General features: G+C 44.3%; 1 protein-coding gene across 5 annotated transcripts; it reads left to right on the top strand.

Moving 5' to 3' along the window:
• Positions 1-805: 805 nt before the first annotated feature.
• On the top strand, positions 806-8,892 carry LOC121592410 (cyclin-dependent kinase 12). Of its 5 annotated transcripts, none has more exons than XM_041913830.1 (8): positions 806-1,908; positions 2,093-3,648; positions 3,785-4,198; positions 4,960-5,131; positions 5,221-6,805; positions 6,893-7,281; positions 7,487-7,960; positions 8,038-8,892. In XM_041913830.1, the coding sequence occupies exons 2-8, from the start codon at positions 2,469-2,471 to the stop codon at positions 8,231-8,233; spliced, it is 4,410 nt and encodes a 1,469-aa protein (XP_041769764.1). In that variant the 5' UTR covers positions 806-1,908; positions 2,093-2,468; the 3' UTR covers positions 8,234-8,892. The 5 variants fall into 5 exon arrangements, with proteins under 5 accessions (XP_041769764.1, XP_041769763.1, XP_041769762.1 ...); XM_041913829.1 differs by having other exon boundaries at positions 807-1,908; positions 2,093-3,705; positions 4,969-5,131; positions 5,224-6,805; XM_041913828.1 differs by having other exon boundaries at positions 807-1,908; positions 2,093-3,705; positions 4,969-5,131.
• Positions 8,893-10,713: the final 1,821 nt, after the last annotated feature.

Below are 10,713 nucleotides of genomic sequence, written 5' to 3'. Positions count from 1 at the left end.
CAAAAAAAGCACAATCAACGTCCCATTTAAATTTAAATCAATTCACGTGACGTTTCGAGCCTGACACTCAAATCACATAGAAAAAGAAGAAGAAATTACATAGAGCACTTTGAGAAGGTTTGACATATGGAATATATTGGAAATGTTGACTGTCAACAAACTGGCACTTATATTTAATTATCCAATAATCTTTTTTGTCAATTCATTACAACAATTAATCATCCCGTATACGTATCCTAACTGTAGGTTGTTTTGTACAAGCCGTCCCCGAGATACACGGTATGTCTTATAGGTATTTCGTCCTACGCGGATTCGATGATACACGGTTTTCTAAATTTGACAATTCTTTGAGACACATCAATTGTAAAATGTCAAATAATTTCCCTTTTGTTCGAATGTTTAAAAACAATTTCAAAATGTATAAATTTATTATATTACTTACGAGGAAGTTTGAGATTGGGTTTTAGTCCCCATTAACCGTATATCTCGGGGACCGCCTGTACGACCTGTACGGGGACCGCCTATGATGACGATTATGGGCAACAAATTGAAACTAATAATTTTGTAGAAAACTACACTTTATTGATATTCTTACGTGTAACACACACATTGCTAAACAACGAGTGAATGAAGTGTATGTGCGCGTGTGCGTTAGAGAGAGAGAGAGAGAGAGAGAGAGAGAGAGAGAGAGAGCATATTATTTTGTTTCATTATTTAATTTCTACCGACGCTATCACGCACTAACTTCAACCTCTATGTTCTACTTTTCCCCCTTTCGCTGCTGTCAAATTGGAAGTGATGTACCGACCTGTTTCAATCTAGACCTTGCTCAAAGCGAACACGGACGGAATGCCCTCGTTTTTTCTCCGTAGCTCTTGAGTTCTTGGACTGATGAAAACTTTTCGAAATTTTCATCTCACCTTTGCTTTTCGCCCAACGTTACCACAAACGTTGGATTACGGTATGCCAACTGGCAGAACGCTAAAAAGCGATATCAATTTGATGAATATTAGCTAATAAGCGTACCACAAGTACTCCGAAGAACTTTTTTCTTCATTCGTACCTTCATTATCACGCACACTCATACAGATGCAAAGAGGGCCCCCGTACGTACGCAGCCTACATTGCCGTCATTGTAAAATCCGGAGACTCCTCCACCTTCTGCTCCGAGGCAAGGAAGTAAAAATCTCGTCGTTTGGCATTCCGGCAAAAACATTGCGATCCTTTCGAGTGTGAATCGGTAGAAACGGAAAAAGTGAACACAGTGCAATAAAAGTTACGCAGCAAACATCGAAGACCGTGAATACCGAGGAGGACGGTGCAGTGCGGTTGCGGCAAAGTGTACAACGCGAACTATGCGGAAAGAGTGAGACGTGTAGCATCGAAGCAGTGTTGTCGATACTTGCGGGGTGTTTCGACATTCATCCCCGACACCGGGAAAACTTTCCCCATCTGGAACGGACAGACTATGGACAAGTGAGAATCATATTATCGGGAATGGACACCATGTGAATAGTGCCGTGCCGTGGCTCTGTCATTTGTGCTACGACGAGTAACCGCATCCCCATATACCCGGTAGCTGGAAGGTACACGCATTTGCTTGCACACCTTTTGGGGTGTCCGAGAAGAGTGTGGCCGTCAACAGTGTAATCGTCGTTGTGGTCCTTTCCACTGCCGGAAATTTCAAGTCTAAGTTTTTTTTTTCAATTGCACTTCACGGGCAATGTAGGGAATCTGCTGCAAGAAGCACATTATACGTTCTGTGTCGTATCGTTGCGCGTTGGGGGAATTGCTTTAGCAGATCGCAGTAATCATAAACAAACTGCGCTGCATGAACCTGTGAACCTGAGAAAGTTTCCCTTTCACTGGCAATCGTGGCCCGCGGTTCCAATCACAAACGTGAATGAGGTAAAGAAAACGAAATGCGTCACGCGATTATGTGCCGAAAGATATAAAGTGCACCGATAATGTTATGCATTGTCCGGAATTTTATGACAAAATGCTTTATTGTAGATCAAATATTCTTCCACGTCCAAATGCGGATTGCAAACATGTATTAAAGCGTGTGTGTTTCTTTTTTGTTCCGTTTTAGGAAAGTCGACTGATTCTACCCAAAGCCACCACCATCACTATCTCGCGAATACTGTTGCCTCCCTGCTACCTCTCTAGTTTGGACCATCGTACACACCGGAGTAGTAGTAATCATCCATGATACCTTATGCATATGAACGAATCGAACAATTATTTTGGCAACGCTAGCTCACAACGGTCCAGATTGCAGCCGGAATTGATACAGTTCACAAGACCCGAAGAAGCTTCATAAGAACAGCATTTTGGTGGACTATTCTTGTTATTGTAACACAATATTTGAACGTTTCTTCTTGCGCGGCACTATCGGTGCACCGGCGAACTGAATATTTGTAGCATTCGGCGAGTCCGCTTTGCAAGTTTATAGTTGATACATATCGATGGAACGTGAACGAGAGCACGGCAATAGTGGTGGAGGCAGCGGGGCCACCGAGCGCAGGAAACACTCCAAGAAACGATCCCGCAAGAGTAGCAAGAAATCTAAAAGGAAAAGACACGCTACCACGTCGGACGTGGAAGATTTGTCTTCCGGTTCGTTCGGCGAGGAATCGAAACGCTACTCCCGAACACACAAGGAAGCGTATGACGATAGCAGTGGAGGAATGGAGGGGGATCTTGCCGAGCGAACCGCATTATCCGGCTCAAAATCCGGCGTAGAGTATTCGGACGTCAGTTCGGACGATTTTTCTGCCCCTGAGGCTGGCGAGATCGAAACAGACGCCACGGATACGGCCGAAGGCAGAGGTGCGGTAGCGGGCAACGGGGGTGATTCATTCATTAGTGGCAATGAAACGGACGAGATGGGTCGGACGAAAAAAAGCAGCAGTAAATCCCGGCATGGCCATCGACACCACCGTCGGCAAAAGTCCGTTACCGACGCACACAGCAAAACCCGTTCTCACCGGTCAAGTTCCAAGCGCTGGAGTCGAACGCCACAGGCACATGCGGCCGAAACGGCTGTACGTAGCGGCACGCCTTCTTTCCCCGAAACTGGGGAAACGATTCGAACGGGGACTGCGCTGGAAAGCAAGGGTGCCGTTGCGGCATCTTCCATCAGCAGCTCATCCAGTCGTTCGAAAAGGATTAACTCGGTGTCCTCCGATACTTCGTCGATGAAGTATCGCAGGCAGAAACGGCGATCCAAGCAGACCAATGATGAGGACGAAGTTCAGAGCACGTTAGTAGATGAGCACGATGTGCTAGCTAAAAATAAAGACGACGAGCAAGGCGCCGAGGGCAGAAGAACGGAGGTGGCAGATGGAAATGGAGGCAGTGAAACGGAAGAGTTGGACGATGATAATGAAGAAGACGAGGAGGAGGAGGAGGACGATTTGAACAATGACAATGAAGGGCAGCCGGTATCCAGCAGGAAGCGCATCAAGAAAAGCAGAAAAGATAAGAAGCATAAGCGGAGCAAAAAACTAAAAAAGCGCAAGAAAAAATATCGCACCAAGTCAATATCGAGCATTGAGACGATCTCGGAGAGTGAAGGTTCCCTGCTGGAGTCAATGACGCCGCCATTAAAACAATCTCCAGCATATAGAGCTGGTAGTGGTGAAGGTAGTAAATCTTACACTCCTGTTCACAACGACACCAGCCTTACGCCAGTGTCACCAGGTAGTGAAACGAAGCTACACGATAACGCAGCATTGCAATGTACTAACTAATCCATTGATGTAATGTTTTACTATTTTAGGAACTCCACCACTGCTGGAACATCATTCTACGAGGCATTCGTTAAACAGTCCTTATGATAGCCGTGCGATCGTTACGCGAAGCCGTAGTCCAATTGAGCGTGATTGTGACCACGATCGCGAACGGGAACGTGATCCACGGGATCGAGACCGTTCAGCAAATGCTGGCGGAAGCACCACTGGCCGCAAACTGTATATTACATCTTCACCTCACACACCGCCTGTCGCCATGCATAAAAAGACTTCGTCATCTTACCATGATCGTACGCTGCCACAAAACCACGGCAGCCCCATTGATCTTGATAGTCCGCCGCCTGTGTTGCGTCACAGAAGAAGCAGCAGCCATCGAGCAAACAGTCGGCGTCGCAGTCAATCAAACGATCGGAGGTACAGCTCCAGGCGAACGCCTTCTCCAAGTAAGTTTTTGTTTACCGCTAGCGTACAATATTGGTCTAAATTGAATGAGAAATATATTTTCCAAGAGATTTCTGTAAGGACAGCCAATACTTCAGTCGATAAACACGTCAGCTGTTGTTTTCATCCAAACTTTATTCAAACTCAACTCAATAAGATTGGACGGTTTGGGATGTATAGTTATGGGCTATTGGGCTATCCGGAATTGCCGAAAGGGAACGCTTTTTCACCACATCTGCCATACCATCTGCTAGATCAAGAACATTTTTGTCATTTTTATCGAATTGCCATCTGTTTGCCATCTGTACCGAGATGGGCAGTGCATAATAAGTCTATAAATCTTGTAGATAGATCGGCATAATCCCGTCGAATGTCAAGCCAACACGAAAAGCCAATACGAATTATACATGATGTGTGATATTATTACATCAAATATTTCAAATATTGCACTGTACTTTAATATTGGAATAATAATGCCCTTTTTAATGATTTAGTAAATGAACTTACTTCGTTTACAGCAATGACTTATGTTTGGAATATCTCACATATGGACTAATATGGACTTCAGTACTGCTTCTATTCGGTTCATTGTGAATGAACCGAAACTATCATACAGATAACTGATTATGAGTCCTACAATTGGTCAATCAAAAGGCCCATAAATGTCATGCATGTTTAGACAGAATAAAACTATAACATTAAACAGAACATGTATGGCGCCGCTGTGTGTGAGTGTGTGTGAATCGATATTAACATATTTCAGTTTTTGTAGACGAACGTCACAAACCACACACTCCACCACCCACGAAACGTCGGCGAGACAGATCACCGCCAGAGAAGGACTATTATCGGAAAACGGATAGCCGGAGTCACAGTAAACGAGAGAGAGACTGGGATGATCGTCGCGGCAGTGAAGCCAGCAAGCGTTATGGAAGGTAGGTGCAATATGCTCACACTATGGCAGGAATTCGCATACACACTCTCATATTGGTACGTTTTTTTCCAAACACTGTCTTCCGTTTAGCAGAACTCCAAGTCCCAATAGCAATCGACGTTCTCGACGGTCACCTTCGCTTACCATAACGAGCAGGTCTAGATCATCGCGCAGGGGAGGATACTACAGCCCATCTCCGGAACGGAGCGCCGGAGGCAGTAGCAGTTATGTTTCATCGCGTTCGAGGCATCGTTCGCGTAGTCCCCGAAGATCGCCACTAACGTCGTCCACCAGCAAGCGCTACTCTAGCAGCAGATCTCGCTCACCGCAGATGCCTTCAGCTAAAAAAATGGACCTGCAGAAGAAAATCACTGATACCAGCTTTTTTGCAGAACTTATCAAAGACAAGCATAAGCGTAACAAAACGCTGCAAGAAATTTTGGAAAACAAAAAGAAAAACGATGCTTCTGGGGTCGGGGCAACTAGTGCCGATAGCAGTACCGCAACGCAGGACAACGAGAACCGTCAAAAGGGTGATCTGGTTGGGGATAATAGCAATGGCACATTACACTCTGCCTCTTCACTAGACGCTTCTAGTGCCAATGGCGTTAGAGAAAAGGCGCAAGATTCCATGGCAAATGTAACGGATATTCCAATGCCCGAATCGACAGAGCGTGCATCCCACAGCGATCAAACGGATGGAAACTGTTGTGACATTGACGCTAATAGCAATAGCAATGGCAGCAACAGTAACAGTAACATGGTTCCAGACTCACGAATTCCTGTGATAACGAACAATGCAGTGCATCATCATCAATGCCCTGCAACATTCTCTGGTACTGGCAAGAGCAATTTGACAACGGTGGAAACCAATGCTGAACCAGTAGCTGCAGCTGCGCATACGTCGGAAATAAGTAGTACTAACACAAATAGTGGCATTGCATCATCGAAGCCAAAAAGTCTTACCAATCTGCCAATGCCGCCAGGGGTGAACGTTGCCGAGCTGGAAGCGGATCTGGCACAAACACCTAGCCCGGCCAGACCAATTAGCCCCGTTGCTGCAGTGAGTGCTATGAAAGTAATGCCCATTCCTACACTGACGACCACCGGTGCCGTTCCGCTACCAGTTGCTAACAGCTCGACGAGCGCAAGCAAACAGCGATCTGACGGTTATAAACCAAACGCATCGAATGTCTCTATCTTGGCAGCAGTTCCTACGACAGTTGCCGGTGCCCACGCTACTACTTCCACTGCTGTGCCAGGGAGTGGTATTAAGAAGGGTCTGCTGAACCTACCCATGCCTCCAATGGTGCCGGGATCGGAGGATTTAAGTGGCGAGGAAGACATCGGGTCGCCCCTATTGCCTAGCAATCGTGACACAATGCAAAACCTTACACCATCAGGTCAGACTGGTGTCGCCAACAACAACAACAATAATACTAGCCTGAATAATCGGTACAAGGGAGTGGCCGCTACCAGCTCGGTTGCGTCCTCTGCCCAGCAATCTACGGGAGGAGCCGGAAAAGCACCTGTAGCAAGACCAAGGATTTTAAACAGGCGCCATTCTCGCAACATGACTGCGCCTATGTCCGCCTCGGGCGGAAAGGACTGGGGTGAACGTTGTGTGGAAGTGTTCGATATGCTTGAACAAATTGGCGAAGGAACGTACGGTCAGGTAAGCTACTTTTTTCATCGATAACCGTTCGATGATCCTGCGCGGCGGGTCTGTCATTGTGTGTTTCGATTTTTCATTTGCGTATAGGTTTACAAAGCGAAGGACCAACAGACGAACGAACTGGTTGCACTGAAGAAAGTGCGCCTGGAACATGAGAAGGAAGGCTTCCCGATTACGGCCGTGCGTGAAATCAAGATACTTCGCCAACTGAATCACCAAAACATCGTGAACTTGCGAGAGATTGTCACTGACAAACAGGACGCGTTGGAGTTCCGAAAGGATAAGGGGTCGTTCTATCTGGTGTTTGAATACATGGATCACGATCTGATGGGGTTGCTGGAGTCTGGCATGGTGGATTTCAACGAACAGAACAACGCAAGCATAATGCGCCAGTTGTTGGATGGTTTAAACTACTGCCATAAGAAAAATTTCCTCCACCGCGACATCAAATGTTCCAACATTCTTATGAACAACAGGTTAGTATTTGGTTAAACACAAATAAGTATAAAAAAGCAAAAAAGCAATGTAAAAGATGTGGACCTTAATGATCTTTATGGTTAGTTCCCGATCAGTGGGATTTTCAATTGTATGTGCATAATTTGTCATATCCTTAAACCGCTTGAATGTCAATTAAGTGTTTCCTACTAACATAAACATATGTTCGTTTCATTCATTCCATAGGGGTGAAGTAAAACTTGCCGACTTTGGGCTTGCCCGATTGTACAACGCAGACAATCGGGAGCGTCCTTACACGAACAAAGTAATTACGTTGTGGTATCGTCCACCGGAGCTGTTGCTGGGTGAAGAGCGCTACGGACCAGCGATTGATGTGTGGAGTTGTGGTTGCATTCTTGGAGAGCTTTTCCTCAAGAAGCCCCTGTTTCAGGCAAACCAAGAACCTGCCCAGCTAGAAATGATATCTCGATTGTGCGGGACTCCCACGCCCGCAGTGTGGCCGAACGTCATCAAGCTACCCTTGTTCCATACGCTCAAATCAAAGAAACAGTACCGCCGCAAACTACGCGAAGATTTCGTCTTCATGCCTATGCCATCGCTCGATCTGCTCGACAGCATGCTGGTGCTGGATCCAGATCGGCGCATTACCGCCGAAGATGCGCTCAAATCGAACTGGCTTAAAAACGTTATACCTGAGCAGTAAGCATCACGGGAATCTTGCCATAAGCATGCAACGTACAAATGGTTACCCTTTTTACCTTCTTCCTCGCCCACAGATTACCTCCCCCGCAGTTGCCAACGTGGCAAGATTGTCATGAACTTTGGAGCAAAAAACGGCGTCGACAGCTTCGCGAGCAACAAGAATCGTCACTCAATCTTCCGCCAGGCAAACCCACGGGTAGCACAATCAAACTGGACGGTATAACGTTACCCGGTGGTGCCGGAGCACCCGCTGGTATCAACATGATGTAACGATGTGCGTTGCTGATGTGCGCGCACATTGTGCTTGGTCTTGCTTGGTACCACCCACCAAGCGGATTGAGCAGTCGACAGCCATTCATCGTTCTTGTTTCAATGCATGTTAATTTAGCGTTACGTCTAATCATCGCAAAGTTATTTCTAGCAGGTGACATGTACAGCAAAATTACGGTACTATCAGGCATTATATAGCATCGTTTAACAAGTTTTTAGTTATTCCAAATCCATTTGCTTTACGGTACATCAGATTTTACTTCGTGAATAGTTGAGGAAAACAGTTCTCTTTTAGTTTTTCTTTTCTTTTCTTTTTATCGTACCGCACTCGTGAAGCGTTGCGGTGCACAGTCATTCAAGGAAAGTTTAAATTGTTACAACGCTATCAAATTTATCTTTCTAATTTAAATCTCCATACTATGACGTAAATAAAGCTAAATTAAGATAATTTCTTCCACCACAAGCGAATCAAAGCAAAGCGAAGATGTGTAAAAATGCATACGAGTAAGAATTATTTGGATGGGAAATATAAGCAAACAAACAAAAAATACGGTGCATTCAGTGTTGGCACCTAAAGAAATCACAAGAATCTTGAAGTGTCTTACGAAAATTGCAAAGGAAACCCAAAGCAAAACAAATAAAAGACTATTGCAACACTGCGCGGTTGGTTGAAATTGTTCAATCAATTTCCTGATGAGAAATTTGACAAAGTCAAAGGGGACTTACAAACTGAATAGAGCAATAAAACGATCGTCGTCATACTGTATACTTTAGATTTCGCTGTATACCACAGTGAGCGAAATCATGGAGGAAGGATAAAGAGATTAAGCAAGGGACTGCTCAAGGAACGAAGAATTGAATGTGAACAGGAACTGGAAGCAGGCTGAATAACTTATACGTTAGCATCGATGCTAGAGATATATCTGATCCTGGGAAAACAGAAATGGAGGGTTCTCAGCCAATTAAGACAAACAGTAAATCTTAATGTGTACAGTAATAGAATGTCGTGCTTTGTATATTTGTTAAAAATATTATAATTCATTTGAAAATGAATCGTCCGAGATGTGGATTCAGCAAGCAAAGAAATCATTGTATGTAGGTAGCATCGTTGCCCAAACCGGATGGAGAGTGGCAAATCACAACTGGTAGTTGAGGGATAAGGCAAACATGCATTATTATCTTTCGGTTCGAATCATTATACACACACACCTTTGCGTAACTTTCCCGGAAGCAGATACAGGTGCTTGCGGTAAAGCACTATAAAAGTTAGTTAATAAAAGTAATAAAACCGACCATCTACTTCTTTATTTACTTACAAACCTCCTTACCTACCAGGCAACTCAACAGTCTTTTGCCGACATGGGCTGCTGTTAAAATGCCCGATATTTGGAAGTGTTGCTGGTTATTCCTCGTTGTTGCGGCTTCACGCCTTCATGGTCATGTGAATAACAACGTTGTTGTTTCATTACAATTTAGGTCTGCAACATCAATATTGCAACTTGTATCTTGTGTTGTGCTGGATCGAACGCTCGCTCGAGCAGTATATACCACCAGCTTTTGCACAGAATTTAAGAGAAGAACAACTTTCAAAACTTAAAACTTGAAAAAAAACAACTGTACATTCAACATAGAATCGAGCCCATTGAAGATGTTATAGAAACATCCTCCATTTCAAGATTCAATTACAGCTTCTAGGAAAAAGGTATGCATAATCAGCAAACGGATTTTTGTACAGTTAAAGTATCGCAAGGCAGTAGGATAGCTGTATCGGCTTTCGGCAGGCTCATGCAGCAGTTAGACAAAACCTGCTCATACGCCTACGTTTTTTTATTATTTTTCATGAAAGTTGTTATATACTTAGTTGTCAGACTACGATGTGTTCAGATTAATAGCTTTATTCCAACTGACTATTCTATACGGTTGTACATGTATGTTACGATCGAACAATAACTATTCTATATGGTTGTACATGTGTACTGTGATATCCAACATCTCCCACCTTATGGATTCGGCATCCAGTAAGATTTGAACCGTTCTGGTAATTTGATAGCTCTTAGACTTTTTTCCAAAATTGATGATTGCTGCTCTTGCTGTTGAACAACTGGTTCTTCTCCCTCGGATTCTTCTGCGTTGTCATTATCGGAACTAATGTTGTCTAATTCAGAATGTTCTGGAGTTGAACTGAGGGTCTGAGATGATAGTTCAGTATCGCTTGATGTTGTTACAAGTTCGTCACAGGAAACAAATTGTGAAGATGTTCAACCAAAATCATCAAGCAGTACAGATAGTGGTGTTGAAAATTTTGCAATGTGTTGTCCGTTTGCCATTCGAGATTTCAGCTGTTGATGTGTGATCGTACTAACTGCTGTTTTTCTTTAAGGAAAACGTTATAACTAACGTTGCCGATTTTTTCGATTACGGTTGCTGCCAGGAATTTCTACAATATACCTTGACATGAACAGCATCGCTCTGTTGATAAC

This window comes from Anopheles merus, chromosome 2L (genome assembly GCF_017562075.2).
Source record: "Anopheles merus strain MAF chromosome 2L, AmerM5.1, whole genome shotgun sequence".
NCBI lineage: Eukaryota > Metazoa > Arthropoda > Insecta > Diptera > Culicidae > Anopheles > Anopheles merus.
Note: the sequence above shows the minus strand (reverse complement) of the source record. Positions and strands in the feature narration are given on the sequence as shown.

What these genes read in the sequence shown, in the direction of transcription:
- LOC121592410 (XM_041913826.1), top strand. Translation starts at nt 2,469, where the DNA reads ATGGAACGTGAACGAGAGCACGGCAATAGTGGTGGAGGCAGCGGGGCC. An exon ending in CCTTACGCCAGTGTCACCAG is followed by an intron (nt 3,706 to 3,784) that starts GTAGTGAAACGA and finishes TTACTATTTTAG; the next exon opens with GAACTCCACCACTGCTGGAA. An exon ending in GCGAAGGAACGTACGGTCAG is followed by an intron (nt 6,806 to 6,892) that starts GTAAGCTACTTT and finishes ATTTGCGTATAG; the next exon opens with GTTTACAAAGCGAAGGACCA.